The 17469-nt window shown below is 39.0% G+C and overlaps 1 protein-coding gene and 1 non-coding gene across 2 annotated transcripts; one reads left to right on the forward strand and one right to left on the reverse strand.

Annotated features, from left to right (window-relative positions):
• Window positions 1-1412: 1412 nt before the first annotated feature.
• Window positions 1413-1484, reverse strand: TRNAD-GUC. Its single transcript has one exon. It is a non-coding gene; the product is annotated as a tRNA-Asp (tRNA).
• Window positions 1485-1716: 232 nt separating this feature from the next.
• On the forward strand, window positions 1717-16700 carry LTA4H (leukotriene A4 hydrolase). Its single transcript, XM_032106420.1, is given in 21 exon segments — window positions 1717-1907; window positions 2860-2955; window positions 2957-2991; window positions 5135-5255; window positions 5709-5777; window positions 6462-6542; window positions 6544-6567; window positions 8853-8905; window positions 9546-9618; window positions 9933-10073; window positions 10289-10312; window positions 11290-11360; window positions 11474-11585; window positions 12420-12564; window positions 12645-12748; window positions 13106-13176; window positions 13407-13461; window positions 14305-14400; window positions 14913-14995; window positions 15766-15870; window positions 16180-16700. Coding segments are annotated over 21 exon segments (1827 nt in total). The 5' UTR covers window positions 1717-1760; the 3' UTR covers window positions 16301-16700.
• The last annotated feature ends 769 nt before the right edge of the window (window positions 16701-17469 follow it).

Raw genomic sequence — 17469 nt, forward strand, 5'->3', positions numbered from 1 at the left:
TTGCCATCTCAGATTCACGTCCAGATGGGACAGCTGGGGCGGTGGGATGATCTTGAGAGGCCCATGAGCTTTTGCCATCAGCTGGTGAGCCACAGAAAGCACCTCTTGGTCTTGCAACAGTACATCAGGCCTAGCATTCCTCCTGTGCCCTCAGCTCCCCACAGCTCCTGTTGTGCTGCTGTCTTGGCTGTGCACACTTGGGCTGAAGGTGTGCTGCTTCAGGAACAAACTTCTAAGGATGACAGAGGTTAGACTCTGCATTTGCCATTACATGTCCGTGCTTTCCAGCAACGTTGTGTCGAGAGTAATTGCCCTTTGTTGCCAAACTTTGCTGTCAAGTTCCCTCTTAGCTCTTATTACACAGAGAAAATTTCTCTTGTGTATATCCTCACTTGAGTGCTTGCTGCTGTTTGTGTGGCTGATGCAAGGTCGCTTATGGTACAGAACAATTTGCTTTCAGTGTGCAGTTCAGGGCATCAAATTAGTTTTACTGAAACTGTCTGAGTGCATAAAGCCAGGGCCAGAGCAGGGCTCACCAGCCTCCTGCTCTGAACACTAGGCACATGCATCCCGCACCCCTCGCAGCTGGGTGTCTTGCCCTTTTGCCTTGTGTCCTAATTCCTTACTCCTTTTATGTGCAATTGGCCATGATGCTATTTCCTGACTTGGAAAAAGAGAAATTTGGGCAATCATATTTTACTGCTCAGCATCTGCTGACCTCCCACAGACAGGAGGAGATCTCTTTTAGTATCTTTTTGCTGAACTGTGAAAGAAATAAATAAATAAATAAATACATTCGTGGCAAAAGGATTAAAAAAGAGGGGGTGCCTAAAAAAAGCATTTGCAGTGATAGTAAGTAAAGGTAAGCAGAGATGCTGGAATCTCACAGCTGTTCTGCAAGCTACTCTTAGCTAGTGCACATACGGGCTACAGCCAGGATCCAGTGAAGCCTCGGGGCTTTCCAATCACCAAAGTTCTCCCTTCGAGGACAAAAATGTCAGGCTGTGTTACCACAAGCCAGGACATGGCCTCTGGTCTTCCCTCTTCTGCTGTGCCTGTTTGACCAGTCCCCCTTCCCATCGTTTCTAACTCAGGTGAGGCTGGGTTAGGTGTTTTCCATCTTGGTTTAAGAAAAAGGATGAATGTTTTTGGAAGGTTTAACCCCTTTGCTCAGCTGTTTGAGCCATTAAAATATGAAAATACTTTCCCTGCAGTTGATCTTGTGACACCCTGCATCTACCCCAGCCCTGGAGCAGGGAGGCAGCCAGATCCGGATGGGTTTTTTCTCTGTTCTTCCTATTTCAGAGTCGCAACGCTTTTCCTACGGCTGTCTAGGAACAGGTTTGATTTCCCAAAAAATTTATTTTGTCTGTGGGGTAGAGACAGCTAGCAGAGAAACAAAAAAATTGCACCTCCCCGTCGGGGAATCGAACCCCGGTCTCCCGCGTGACAGGCGGGGATACTTACCACTATACTAACGAGGAACTGTACTGGCAAAGTTCCTTCAGCAGTGATTATATTCTGTTTGGTCGCTCGCAGCTGGTGAAGGCCAACTCGGACCAACCATGCTTCTTGGTTCGCCCACCCCGCCTCCCTCGCAATGCACCATGGGTTCTGTAGTTTTCTCGCCGTGCTCCCCTCCTCTCCGCGCGGAGGGCGGCACTACACCTCCCAGGCGGCCTCCCCTCCGCGCTGGGCGGCGGGCTCTGTGCTGCCCGCGGTGGCCCGGCCGGGCAGGGCGGGCAGGCGGCGCGTGAGCGATGGCGGACCCGAGCTCGTTCGCGTCTCCCGCGTGCTGTCTCACGCGGCACTTCTACCTGCGCTGCCGCGCGGACTTCGGCGCGCGGGCGCTGCGGGGCACAGTCGCCCTCACCGCGCGCGCGGAGCGCGAGGCGCTGCGCTGCCTGGTAACGGGGGCGGGGGGGGGTGAGGGCGGGGGGCGCGAGGGGACCCCGCGGACCGTGAGGGGCGAGCCCGGAGCCCGCGCTGCCGCCGCCTTCCCTCTCTCCGTGTTTCCCTCGGCCGTCGTCCCGCTCCTTCTTTCCTTCCTTCCCTGCCGCCGCTTGGCTCTCCCCGGACCCTCCGCCCCTGCCTGCGGCTCGGCTGGAGGCTGACAACGCCTCGCAGCCCCGGTTCCCGCTTAGCCCCCCGGAGCCGGCGCGGTGCGCAAGGGACTGTGTCTCTTCCCTTTAAAATGGGAAAGAGCATGCTACCGAAAAGATAGGAATAAATCACTCGAAACCTAGATTTAGGGCTTTTTTCACCTGTGTGTTTCGTTATGCCGGCTGCTTTCTCTGTTATCTCTGCAAGTAGGCATATGAACCTCTTAAGCTTCTCATTATATGCGAAGCTTGGGGGGTGGTGGGCTTTTCTCATGCTGACTCCATAAAATTCCATGTGATTGGCGCTTATTTTTTTAGGAAAAGAGCCCAGTCCTGTTAGTAATAAAGAGTAACGCCTTGTTCGTGCTAAAAATGAGTACTGCGCTCTTTAATTCATCTTCCATTGCATGGAGGTCTGGATTCGCAGTGGCGTGTTCCAGGATGGAAGCCTTAGCAGGGGCTTTTATACTCTTCTCCTCATTTCATAGCAGTACTGTGGAGTTGCTACCTTTGTAGTTTGTTTAATAATCTTACTTTTATGGTTAGAAGTTAAGTTTTCTTCCTCTTTCCCTTCCAGCTTTCCCAGATCAGTGCTGCTCTCTTAAAATGCTGATTCCCGGTGGTCAACAGTTAGTCACCTTTTCTGCTTTTACTTAGTAAATACTTTTTCCTTCAGAGAGACTTGTGTTTAAGATTTCATAGTGCTGTATTTATTATTACATTATTTAACTGGTGTGCAATATGTTCTTTATCACAGGTCCTGGATACAAGAGATGTACAGGTATTTAAAGTGACTGTAAATGGACAAGAGGCACAATTTGCTTTTGGAGAAAAGCACAGTTTCAAGGGGACCCCCCCTAGAAATCACGTTTCCTAACGAACTAAGAAGGTATGCACTTTTGCCTGTTCCTTTAGGTTGTTTTTAAAATGCACTGTATAAGCTACTTGTCTGCCTGTAGGGTTGTTGAGTAAAGCTTGCAAAGGGACTTATAAATTAGAATTTAGGGTAGTGCATTCATTTGGTATGATCTTGTACATTACTGTCATATTTGGCTTTCATTAGTCAAAACTTTGCGAGTCTTTGTACCTGTCCGCAGATTTTATATCTTGTACAAAATTACTTATTAAACTGAGTAGCAAAATGATGTGTAATGTATCACAATTTTTCCGGTGCTTATCATCAGTAACATTGTTTCGGCTTTAACTACCTGAATTTTGTCTGGTTCAGAATTGTTACAGTGCAGTGCTCATGGAGCTACAGCCCCTGTTGGATCTTCTTTTGTACAGGGGCTGGTTCTGCACTCTGTAGAACTTTGGGGTATTGCTATGATTAGATAGAAGCATGTTTTCAAATCATGAAAGTTTTATTTTGCTGACTATGCTAAGTCAAAGTCCCTGAAAACTGGAACTTGAGTTTCGGCAGCATGATGGAGAGTGAACTAACCATAGTCTACCTCTTAAGCTGAATGTATTAAAAAGCTGTTGAAAATTTACAGTATGCTTTTTGGCAGTTTGCTTTGCATGTTGTAACTCGATAGCTCAGTCCTCTGTGGTGCCAAAGTTGAAAGCTGTGATTGTATAAGGAAGTTCCCTTGTTTGAATACAACTGAATATTATGTTGCTTCTTACTTCTTATTGTTTGGTTTTTAGAACTCATTACTACCTCTAGAAACTCTTTCAGTTTAGTCTGGTTTCCAAGTTGGTTTTTTTTTAATGTTGTACTCTGAATTAGTGCGATTAAGAAACACGAATAATGAGGAAGAGAAAGGAATGTCATAAAATAGCTGTCCCTTCTGGAGAAATACTTATGGTCTGTTATGAAACTGAACAAATGAAGTACTTGAGCAAACAGGTCATATCAGAAATATGCACCTGTTTCTTTTGCTGCCTTTTTTTTTTTTTAAGTGCTTTTTTTCTTCAGCCTCCTTTTTTTTTTTTTTAAGTGCTAAATTTCCTGGTAAGAAAAAAGAGGGAGGTATGAGTTGTGATCGTAAGAATTTGTAATCTTGTGTGAGACATAGTCCCCCATGTAACTATCAATAAAACAGCGATAGGAAAGGGTAGGAGTTACAACTGAAAGTCTGATTGTTCAGAAAGCAATGTGCCTTATGGTAATATCTATTATTTTCCCTTTTCTTGTCTAATATGTACTTTGGAATACTGGTTATAAACCAGATGTGTACACCTGGTCAGTTTATCTCGTGTCCAACTCCTGTAATTAGCTGAAGTTTGTTCTGATTTATGGCTGTATTGTTTATTCCAAGAGTTGCATGTATAATCTGGAACTTTCTGAGAACAGAAGCAAGTATTTCCATGTGCTTTTGGTGTCAGTGATAGTTAGGGTATGTTTTTAATAAATAAGAGTATGAATGTGTCAGGTTTGTATGTGTTGTCTTGTTAGCAAACTGACACGTGTTTTGCACATAACTGTTAGTTTTTACTTGACACCAGTTCTGAAACCCTGAATAAAACTTGAACATTATTTATTTTTCTTGTGAACCCCTACTGTAATAGGAATTTTTCTGTAATTACTGATAATTTTCAGGGTGGTTTTTTTCTTCTTAAGGGTAATACTTGCAGAACATTAACATCAGATGCCAAAATCTAATTTTTTTATCTAAAGAATACGCATTCTATGTTATTCAGTCATGTGTCTTCTTATGTAGGGTTTTGCACCTTTTTGTGTATTGCAGAGGGGTTTTTATACTTACATGTACAAGGTTAGTTATATACATGTAGCTGGTCCAACTAGTTTAAAGAAAAGGCCTGTGCTCTCCTTGAAGAGAGAAGTGGAAAAGTTTCTGGTTAGTAAAAACAATAATAAAAGTGCCTTGGGACGTAAAAATTGAAATAAACTAGCCATTTTTTAATATCATTATTGAAAGGGAATAATTGCTTGTATGATGCTTACTCTCATTTTTAATGCTTTTGAGACAGTGCTGCAGACCTATTTTCCAGACATCTTTGCAGAGGAATTTCAGTGTGATCAGGATTTGTGTCAAAACAGTCTGACTGTGTTCTTTATTATACAGGGGACAAGAAGCAATTGTTGAAATCTCTTTTGAAAGCTCTCCACAGTCTTCAGCTCTCCAGTGGTTTACTCCGGAACAAACTTCTGGAAAGAAACACCCATTTCTCTTCAGCCAGTGCCAGGTTGAGTTCATTTTTCCAAACTGTTGACATACCACTGTAATTTCCCATGGTTTCTAAACAACTGGAGTGAAAGGGAAAGAAACAATAGCTGTAACTTCTAGTTGCATTGTCAAAGGTCCCTAAATGAAAACACTTATGTCAGGGCGTTGAGATTTTATTATATGTTCGCAGTTTGTAATTCTGGAACTGCTTCACCTGCTCCAGTATTCTTGTCGAAGAACATATGGTCCTTTACAACCAATATATGTGTCTGTTGGTCTGTCTTACCTACTATTATTCCTTTTACAGAGATCTGTAAGCTCTAAGTGATAGAAGTACTGGCTTATAGATAATGAATTCTCTGGAGGAGCTGTATAGATTTCCACTGTAGTGTATTAGTTGATTTATTTCTAGTCCTCTGCATTAGAAAGACTGTTTTGTTTCATCTTTTTCTTTTCCTTTCTCCCTCTCTAGGCTACCCACTGCAGAGCCATTTTCCCATGCCAAGACACACCTGCTGTGAAACTAACCTACTATGCAGAGGTAGATGAACCTAAGTCATGTGTCTTAACTAAAGACAACTGCTACAATGGGTGAATTTATATTGATCAGGGTCTTTTGGTAACTGCCAGCATGTGGCATAATATGAAAACAGAATATTGACTTTCAGCTTTATGTGAGAGGAAAGAACTGCTGATCTTCTCTGTGGCAGTTCTCCTAACTTTACCACTTCCTTTTTGTATATATCAACTCTTTTTTTCACTGATATGTGTCTATTTCCGAAAGGAAATAGAACTGCAGTAGTAAGAAAGAAATATGCTTTAAAATCAGGAAAAGCTGACAGTAAGACAGCAAAGAGTGCTGTAAAGTAAAAAATACCTGAAATGGCTCTCATGTATGCCTTAAGTAATATAGTTTGGTACATAGGGGATTTTGCAGTCCTGGCACAAACAGCTTTAAGGAAGCAAAAAGCAAGGTGTGCGCTGTGACATTACAATTCAGTTGTCTGAAGAAAGTGAGCCTTTTAACTTCTGTCAGAGGTACTCCTCTGATTAATTCAATATTGCCAGTCTTCAAAACAACATTTTCCATATGCCTTATGTTCTACTTGACAGAGATGACTTCACAACAGAACAAATCTGGGCTACTCTTTGTTATCTGCTGCTTGTAGTATGGAGTGTAATGCTGAGTGCCAGCTGTGTTGCTCATAGTTGGGTGCCCTTTCAGATATCCGTCCCAAAGGAGCTGGTGGCTCTGATGAGCGCTAATCGCGATGGAGAGGCGCCCGATCCAGAGGACAGCACTCGGCAAGATTTACCGTTTCAGCCAGAACGTAAGTGCTCCAGGCTAGGCAATGGCTGCACAAGGTCTCATTCCTGACCTGTGCAGCTCACAATTGCCTCAGATATGCTTTTGATGTCATTGATAAGTCATGTGACTCATGATAGGTCTTTGCCACTTTAGAAATATGAGGTATTGTGGAACTCCAACTCTGAGAAGACAACCAGTAAGCGCTGGTGGTCTTTTTGGCATTCCTGGAAAAGCCAAAGTTGAATTTTGAAAATGTTTCATATACTCAAGACTAGTCCTGTCAAAACCCTTTCTGTCTGCACTGATTCTTGGAAAATAATGCAGATGCAAATAATATGGGAGCAAGTCTTGGAAAACAGACCCTGCAAATTTTAAGCTCACTAAGATCTAAACAGTGAAACTCAGCATTGGGACCAGTTTTTAGCTGGATGTTAGGCAAATTCCTACAACAGGTTTTTTAAAATTTTTTTTTGAATGTGAAAACTTTGGTTTCTATGGAAAGTATCTCCAACTAATTAAAGATTACTGTTCTCTGGAAGTTTTATTAAGTGCTGTAGCTAGTCTAATGATTCCACTGCTCATAAAGCAGCAGTCTTGATTTCCTCTTCTAGCATTTTTGTTCTCACAGTTTTTTGGGTTACAGTTCGGGTGTTCATGGGGTCTCTTGGTGAGCCTAGTTCATTTATCTGAACAAGCAGATAAAATTAACCTGAGATCTGGGCTGGTGAGACTTAATGACTGCAAGGAGGGTTGGGATGATGTGATTGGAGGAGAGGAGGGGAACCTACTCTGAACCGCAGCAGCTGTCGGGTTTGATTTGGCTGCTGTGTGAAACCTGAGAGAGGCAAGAGGGGAGAGAGCGGAAAAAACATTCCCGTATCTGTGAGCTCATCAGTAGGCGGTGCTCTGCCCTCTCCGTGGAGCCAAAACATTTGCCACTCTCAGTCTAGTACAGAAGACTTTTATGCTGTGTGTGTTATCTAGAAATACACTGTTGATAAGCATGGTGGACCTGTACTAGAAATAACATTTAGTGTAATTGAAATTTTACTACACTTTCTGATCTAGAAAACCATTAGTTTTTTAGAAAAGACATGTTTTTCTTTAAACAAAAAAATGCATTAAGCACAAAATACATAATTAAAAAAGACAAATGCATGAAAAAGGACATGCACATCATCTGATGTACAAAACCATGACATTGATTTGTTAGAAGTCTGTTTCCTTAGATGAAAAAGGCAAATGCATCAAGCTCTTGGATATGTATGTATGCTGAGCTTGCCTAGAACTACCTTTTTTCTCCTGCATAGCCAGGCTGGTAAGAAGGGTGGTGGAGAACAACCTCTGTACAACTGAGTTTACAGCCCAACAGTCATTGACATTTGAATTTCAAAATGTCAGAATGGCAAATTGGACATCAAAATGTGGGGTTGTATTGGTAGTCTTTTAATAACTTGTCTATAACATAAGTCAATGGACTTTGTTCTTTTCAAGAATATGTTCTGTAGATTAATAGGTAAAATTAACACATCCATGATGATATGGGTATTTTAATAAACAATACTTAAATGGTTTGTGCCTAATGGTGGAATAAAATTTTCTGAAATTTTGTCTCCAACGAATTATAGTTTAAAGTCTTTCTTATTTAACATTGTTTATTCAGATAAAGTGGAATTTTTACAGGGATGGCTGTATTATCCCTTTTTCTTTCCAGAGCACTTGGAGAAAGCATTTCTCTATAAAGATTCTTCAGTCAGGAGTTTTTTCATTAAAATAACAAATGCTTAGATTTTATTTTAATTCCAAACATGGAAATCAAATATATACATTTTGATTTTTCCTGAATCTTTTGTCTCTAATCTATTTATATCCATAAATATTCTTGTTGACTTCATTAAAGCTCTTCCTGCATCTTTCTGTGTGACAGAACTGCCCTTTATCTGAGCAGTATCTCTTAACTTCTCCTTCCATAAAATTTAATGGAACTGAAATGGATATGGAAAACTTACTTTCTTTTGAAAATAAACCAAACCAGCAGGAATTTTGTGTGCAGATTTTTTCAAAGAGAGATGATATTTACAGTTTTGTGGGTTTTGCCTGAAATATTTGTGAAGCAAGTACATCCTGTAGATAAAGGAGTATCATCTGGGGAGAAAGAACAATGTTTTTGAAAAAACAATGCCTGCCTTTAAGTCAGGAAACTATGGAGGAAAACTTCTTTATTTACATACCTTTGTTCTTCTCTGAGTCAGTGGTCTGATAACTGACATTACAAATAAGATTTATTTTTCTCATGTTCTCCACTAGGTTCCCATACCTTGCTACTTGTTTGCTTTAGTGGTTGGAGCTTTAGAAAGTAGGTGAGTGAATCTGTACAATGTATAAATATTAATAACTATAATAAATCTTCAGAGTTTTTTTAAAATTTGTTTCTTGGTCTTATTTCTGAATTTAAAGGGTCTTAGAGGTTCAGTTAACCTGTTTATTTGTATCAAACTGCATGTATCTTGATCTGGTTTTGAATAGTTTTTTAAATTTTGCTGTAAATTAGAGAAACAGCATAAAGAGTTTGGACCTAAAAAAGCCCTTAGTGGTTACAATTTAGCACAGGGAATAGATCTTCTTTCTTAGGTAGCAGATAAGCCTTGTCATGTACAAAAGGCAGAAAAGTAAGGCTTCAGCTTCATTTCTCATGAGCACAAGGTTGTGTTAATCTAGGCCACAATAATGCCTTTATGTTAGGGCTTGATAGCATTTAAAAATCTCTAAGTGGTTTTCCTATTCTTTTGTGCTGAGCAGTGCGTGCGTGTTGTTTGTTTTGTTTTCTAAGGCTTTGCTTCAGCAATGGAGAGGAAAAGCAGACAAAGATTCTCTAATGAGTTTCCTCTGCAACATGGATTACTCAAGAGCAGAGTTACACATACACTCCCTGTATTAGTTTCCCATAAAATTATTTCTGGTTCATAGTGTTTTATTGGCATTTATTTTTACTTTCAACAGAAAGATTGGCCCAAGGACACTGGTGTGGGCTGAAAAGGAGCTAGTAGATAAATCAGCCTATGAATTTTCTGAGGTGAGTAGTTAACAACAACAAAAAACAATGTTGTTAAGATAACTATTTCACATAGTATTGGAAAAGAAACAGACTGCAGGTTGCTGTTTTGTTCATCTTTATTTCTTTCTCTACCTCACATCCCCCAAAATGCTGCTATTCTATTGCAGTACAAACTTAGTACTGAAAATACATACTGATACAGACCCATATTTATTTTACATGTGGGACTTGCCAAGGTGAAAGAGAACAAAATAGGGGATCAAGAGCTTATTATCTGTTCAGTGTTTGTAGTCAGAAGTCATCTTAGAAACTAATGTGAATTCTTGTTTCAGGCTGAAGCTATGCTGAAAACAGCAGAAGATTTGGCAGGACCTTACGTGTGGGGACAGTACGATTTGTTAGTCTTACCACCTTCTTTTCCTTATGGTGGTATGGAAAATCCTTGTCTTACTTTTGTAACTCCAACACTACTGGTAAGTATAGCAGTGGTAAAAGTCAGTTTTTCCCTAGGGCTTGCTTATCAATCAGGTGTTGGATATTAATGCACAAATTGATTTAGTGTTCTTCCTAGAAAGACCGTAAATGTTCCTGCCTCCTTTGGAGGAATCATACAAGAAACTGCATAAAGTGGTCTGTTTTGAGGTTGACTTGGACTGACAACTAACTTGTCTTTCCCTTTTCTTTTTAGGCGGGTGATCGATCTCTATCAAATGTAAGTCAAAAATAGGTTCATCTCTTCAAGTAGAACATGACTTGAAGTTGTATCTTAATTCCTTTATAATAAATACCTGAAAACTTGGTCTCTTTTCATTGGGGAAATTAGAAGTTAAGGGAGTAACTCAAGAAGTCCTGCAAAAGTGAGTGTTAGTTTTAAGTGAACTCTATAAAACTGGAGACAGTTATTTTGTATAATGGACAGATGGAAATAACATGGGTGCCTGTAAACATAGGGAGCTGACTGAGGTTAACTGCTCAGTAGCTCTTTTCCTGTCCTGTTAAACCACAACACCTGTGTATAGATACGTTTAAAAATCGCAACTGAATTGGCCTCATCGAGATTGTTACTAGAGAACTTCTTCTTCTCTGTGTGTGTCTGTGCACTAGAACTCACATTATATACAGTTTTCTTCAAAGTGGAAATAGTGAGTACAATTTGAGTAAATTAATTTTTTTTTCTGCAAAGTTGTGTACTCTGAATGCAGTTTTATTGCCTGTGTCTTTCTAATAGACTGATGTACTGCTAAATTAAAAAAAATATTGTCTTAAACCAAGAATACTGATATATTTGACATGGATACTTTTTAATGTATCATGCATCATATCACCTTTTTCACTGCAGAAGTTGCTTGGGTGGGAAAGCAGTACTAGTCCATCACTTGGTATTCTGTATTCTGAAATGTGATTTCATAAACAAATTACCTACACCAAGCTACCAGAGGAATTATTTTTGTTGATCAGTGTGGCTCTGTGGCTTGCAGGCTGGACATGGAAAATTATTTCTGTCAGCTAGGGTAGCGTTGGTCCTCTGCTTAAAATTTATATGGATAGGTCTACATAACTGTGAATGCTAACTGGCTTTGTGAACATAACATAGTAAATGAGATCTCATTAGCATTTTATTCTTTCAGTTGGGACTTGACTTTTTTTTCCAAAGGAGTCTAAATGGTAGATCTGTTTTTTGTGTTTTAGGTTATTGCTCATGAAATTTCTCATAGCTGGACAGGAAACTTGGTAACCAACAAAACATGGGAGCATTTTTGGTGGGTATGATGTTCAATGCAATGCAAATCATATTTTAAATTTAATCTGTAAAGAGACTGACTAAATTCATTTTGCCATCCTACCAGTGCTGACTTTCTCAATGTCTTCCCAGGCTGAATGAGGGTCATACTGTATACCTGGAACGCAGGATTGGTGGTCGGTTGTTTGGTGAGCAGTTCAGGCACTTTCAGGCCCTAGGAGGTTGGCGAGAGCTGCAGAATACGGTAAACAGCTTTAAAGTTACAATACGTGCTTCCCACAAATCAAATTTGTCTAGTCAGCTTCCCTAATGCTTTCTTATTAGAGGATGAACAAATTTGATTCCAAGGTGTTTGATTGCTACCCAAAGTAATATCTTAATATACCCAGATTAGATAAAGCTTTTTGAATTGTTTTAAGCTTTTCTGTATGGATGAACATCTTTACAGCTTCTTTTGGTTTTCTGGGTATGGCTAAATTGCAGTATTATCTGTTAGCATACTGGTAAGCAGCTGAAAGCTTATCAAACTTATCTGCAACCATGACCATCAGAATTTCCAGTGCCTCATGCAAGCAACTGATTTCTTACTGTCTAAGAGGGTTGTTTAGTTTTGTGTTTTGGTAGCATAGTCAAACTTCAGTTTTCAGATTTCTAGTCTCTGATATCTTCCTAGTTCCCTGAGCAGCCTGAAGTCTGTTCTCTTCATATCCAGAGCTGAAGTTTTGCTGGTACTTCTCCCTCTCTCAACAGAGGTTTTAAATTTGAAGGCTTAATGATGTAGTTCAAATAGTTTGTTAATAAAGGGCTAAATATAGCTAGACTAATAGGTGCTCATGGTTATGACAGGCATGATAATAATTATTTGCTTTGAGACAGTTGGAGCACAGCGTGATTGGTTCTGAATTTTAGTAAACTAAGGTTTGTGCAGATTCAGAACTTCAGGAAAAAGGAGGAGAATGCTTTGAAAAGAAGCTGTCTCAGTTTTGGATGGTTTATACCTTTATAAATAGAATTGGTACAGATCTGCAAGAGTGCTAGTTTTCCTAGATTAGTATGTGTTCTTGTGTTTTTGACACAGATAAATACTCTTGGAGATAAAAATCCTGTAACTAACCTCGTCATTAATCTGGATGAAGTAGATCCTGATGTTGCCTATTCATCTGTGCCATATGAGAAAGGCTTTGCTTTGCTTTTTTACCTTGAACAACTCCTTGGAGGACCAGGTAAGCGTTAGTCAGATTTTATATGTTTTTGTTTTCCACCGGAATTTCAAACACTAAACATTTTCTTTTTTAACTGTTAGATGTCTTCATTGGCTTCTTGAAGGCTTATGTTCAGCAGTTTGCTTATAAGAGCATTGTAACAGAGGACTGGAAGAATTTCTTGTACTCCTACTTCAAGGATAAGGTTGGGTAGTATTTAAAACTGATTGCTTGAAACCTTTCAATTATGTTAAATTATTACTTAGGTCAGAACTTATTAAAAGACCAGTTCTTTATATTTCTTTTTCTTTATTTCAAGAACTTAATAAGATGTAATCTGGCATCTTATGAAAATGGGTTTTCATTATGATGACTTTTTTTTTTCTTTCCTTAGAGGTGAATGCTTTGTTTTGAAGTAATTTGTGTAGGATTCTCCAGGGTAATTAGAGGAATGATATCAAAACAAATAAAAAGATTGAAACTAGATTTCATTTTCTCAAAAAAAAAAAAAAAATCCTAAAATCGCATTTAAAATTTAATAAGGTTTTATGTTGCTTTGTAGGTAGATGTTCTTGACAAAGTTGACTGGAACTCATGGTTTCATGCTCCAGGAATGCCACCGGTGAAGCCTACGTAAGCTGCATTCTTCTGTAGTTCATCTTTTCCTTCTCCAGATTGCATGTGATTTTCCAGTCATGAAGCAGTCTGTAAACAGGGTGAAAGTCTTCTTATAAATGTTTATTTGAAAACACCCTAGTACTATGTAATTGTATATAGGAGTAAAAATAGTCACTCTTAACATTTTCAGTCTTTTATTCTGTGATTATTTCATTGTATGAACCTTCGTTTTTAATATTTGACAGGTATGATATGACACTATCAAATGCTTGTGTTGCCTTGAGCCAAAGATGGATCCAAGTGAGTGGTTAAAGAAAGCTGAGGTGTCTCTATCTTGAAAAGCTAATTCTCTGTTACACAAAGTGAGCCATTCTTTCCTGAAATCTCTCATTTGCTGAGAGTGTGTGTATTTATAGTCATAGTATGGCTGCCAGGGATTTTGCATTTCGTAGACTAGACCTTCATCATAGCCTGGGGATTAGCTGTGACTTCTGTCTGTGAAGTGCAGTCCATATTTTAACAAGGTACAGAGCCAGCTTCTTGTTACACATGTGTAGTAAACAAGTAGAAAATACTCTTTTTGAAACCCTGATATTATGGCTTGATTTAAAAACAAGTGCCCAGGTACCTCTACATTACTTACTTTATTGTATTAGCAGTAGTTCCCCTATGGTATACTGGAGTTAGTATGCATTTCCCATCAAAAACTTGTACATAAATTATATTAATTAATACCACATAATTTTCTCCTCATTTTAAGCATAAAAGTCATACAGCTAATAGAGGATTCAGCATAGCTTCCTTTTGTTGCCTCTTTGGCTTTGCGCTGTACTTGCATGCTATCTTTTAACTTTCTTCTTCTTAATGTTACTTTTTATAAAAGAAGTACTTTATTTTTCACTTAACTAACAGAAAGACAGTGGAGATAAAAAGATCAGTGGAGAGAAAATAAGTGAAGAATGCAAACATCAGACAACACCTTAAGTCCCTCCCTCCCCCTTATTGTAATATCCTGCCCAGATACAAATCAGTATCTTCTTTATGTGAAATGACTCAACAGTAAGTGTGGATGTCAAAACAGAAAATTACATCTGATGGTACTTTGAAATACCGATTAAAAATTAAGTAACTGTTTCCTTTTAGGCAAAAGAAAGTGATTTGGGCTCATTCGGCTCAGCAGACCTGAAGGGAATGTCATCTCATCAGTTAATTGAGTTCCTGGCACTGTTGCTTCTGGAGGTAAATGCACACCTGGGATGACTTGATTCTGGTATCACAAAGCAGACACAGAAGCTCTACTGTGCTTTGAAATTAAGTCACTCTTTTTCTTTTCAGTTTTGCTAAATTAATCTGCTCTCATACATAGTTACTGAAACCTTCAACCTTTGCCTCCCTTACTATGTCTGGCTCTTCAGCTAATAAGCAACATACAGAGTATTTTGTATTGAAAGCTACAAACAAAACCATGAGGTGTTTGAATCCATCTGTATTGGATGTTATAGCAAATAAGCTATAAATAAAATTGAACAAAAATACTTTGTTTTGAATGTTTCAGTAGTACTGAATGTAGGAATTATTTATTCCTCCCCCCTTCCCATACACTATGAAAAGAAGAAAGGAACAAATGAAATATTTATCATGGTAAGACTTCAATTTCTTTGTAGCATCCATCTTCTTGAATTACTCTGTTTATTTTTGAAGTGTCTGGCTTGAAGTCTTCCTGTGGCTTATTCTGGCAATTTCTTTTTCAGGCACCTCTTCCATTGTCACATGTCCAACGCATGCAGGAAGTATATGATTTCAATGCTATAAACAACTCTGAAATAAGATTCAGGTTTGTTCTAATATGGGCACTTTTCAAATCTTAAATGCTTTCTTAAAACAAGGTGTCCTGCTTCATCTGAGACATCCTGTTTTACAGAACTGGTGCTGGATTTGGGTTTGGGGTTTTTGTTGTGGCTTTGTAAATGCATGTGCAAGCATCATGCTTACCAGAGTGGTATCCTGCTATTTATGAATTGGGCAAATGTAGCCTAGTAGAACAACTCAGTGGACAGTGGATTAGCTGTTCTTTATTTTCATCTGGCATGCTAGTAAAGGAACCTGATGACCTGATAACAAAGTATTTTGAACATATTGTATACTTTGTATTTCTTGTAACAAGATCAATTTATTTTTGAAACAAAACAAGCACATGCCAGTATGGTGACATTTTATTTGGGTGTGTGTTTGTTTGTTTGTTTTACATTTTATTGGGTGTGTGTTTGTTTGTTTGTTTTACCTATTGGTCAAATGGGACAAGTGTTGTATAATTCAGTTCTGAGTGATGCAACTGGACACTATTGTAATATAAAAAAATACATAGCTGCAGAAAATAATCCTCCATTCCAGAGGAACTGCATTCTTTTCCTGTTTTACAAAAAAGTTGATGTTTGTAATGTGCTAGTCAAACACTGAATATTTTAGGTTGAACTTAGCTAGAATCTCATTCCCATGATGACACAGCAGTGGCCAAAGCATTTATGGGAACAGAATCGTTAGATAACCAACCACCGCACTACCACAAATGAAATTAAAAGTGCACATTTTTTCGTCTGCTTCCAGATGGCTGCGACTGTGTATCAGGTCCAAGTGGGAAGAAGCTATTCCTCTGGCTCTAAAAATGGCAACAGATCAGGGCAGGATGAAGTTTACTCGACCACTGTTCAGGTAAAAGTAATCTCCGAATTGCAGGAGCTCATGCTGTTGGCATTTCTAGTATAATGGAATGTATAATACTTGAAATGCATTTATGGTACATGTTGAAGTGGTACAGTGCAGTCTCTGTATACTCTGAACAAGCTTATCTTCAGAGGTGCTTTCCACCTGCTGACATTTTTTTGCATAGAAGAAAGCTTAGTCCCAGTATGCACCTTAAGGCGAGGCTTTCAAGGGAAAAGTAAAAGCTTGGGGAAATCCCTGTTGTATTATTTTTCTGGATTTTTGTAATGGTGCCTCCCCCTATTCCTTCTTTTACAGGGACCTTTACAGTTTTGACAAGAGTCAGGATCTGGCTGTCAAGACATTTTTGGAGCATAGAGCCTCTATGCACCCTGTCACTTCAATGCTTGTGGGCAAAGACTTGAAGCAGGACCAGTGACAAATGTACTGATTTCTTTGAGATTTTCATGTTGCTGAAAGAAGAGACTGGTTGTCCAAGCTGTTGATATGTGTGCCTGATTATGCCATAAAATGCTTTGCTGCTTTGGTACTAATGTAACTTAAAATTAATTTTCCAAATCAAGTCCAGTACTTTCTATTTTGCAATTCCAACTAAAGCAGAAAAATTGCTACATCCCTGGAATTGAGAGAATGTTTTTGTTACAAGCAATTTTTAGAATACACAAAAACTGTTCTGAGATGTGATCATTTGTCAGTGATAGAATTGAAAAACGTGGAAAATTAATTGGTGGATGGTATGGCTCCTTGTGCACAACATTCTTTTCCATAGCAGTGGTTGAAACTTTAAGTATTTAAAAAATAAATCTTTTCATTCCCTACTTGTCTGTGTATTGATCTGTACAAAAAGTTTTGATTTAATAGTTTTATTTATTCTTCGTTGTTATGGGAGAAATTTTTATTATGAGTCCAAGAGGACAATGAAGACCGAAATGATTTTTCAACCCACTATATATTTTCAAAACTTATTATTGCAGGGGGGGCTAAAGCCCAAGTCTTTCCTTATCCAGTTTGATTTTTTTTAATATTTCCATTTCTTAACCAGTTGTGGGCACTACCCCTTATGCTAATATAACAACTTAGAGGTAAGTTTAAAAACAATGGGAGAGCTGTTTTTCCTGTATTTGTCAAGCAGTTCAAGCCAATGGTTTAGATGATGCTGTGGAGAATGCTGCCATCTCTAGGTTGGGTTTTGCAGCGAGTTTGACAAGAACTGCTTTTCCTGGAGATGATCAGTTGCATAAATTAAATCTGTTGACATAGGGATAACCCTGTCAAGGAGTGACAAAACCAAAAAGTGCTGGTTTAGGGGAAGAGGGTGGCAATATAAGTCGTGGCAAAAGGCTTGGTTTAATACTAGCACTTAGGATGAGAGGGGAGAGCTGATTTATTTCTGAGTTTTGATCCGTATAAACTTTCAACTTGTGGTTTAAACCCAGGCAGTAACTAATCCCCACGCAGGTGCTCACTCACTCCCCCTATGGGATGAGGGAGAGAATTGGAAGAGTAAACGTGAGAAAACTCAGGGGTTGAGATAAAGAGGGACAGTTTAACAGATAAAGCAAAAGCTGCGCACACAAGCAAAGCCAA

Source organism: Corvus moneduloides, chromosome 4 (assembly GCF_009650955.1).
Source record: "Corvus moneduloides isolate bCorMon1 chromosome 4, bCorMon1.pri, whole genome shotgun sequence".
NCBI classification, from domain to species: Eukaryota; Metazoa; Chordata; class Aves; order Passeriformes; family Corvidae; genus Corvus; species Corvus moneduloides.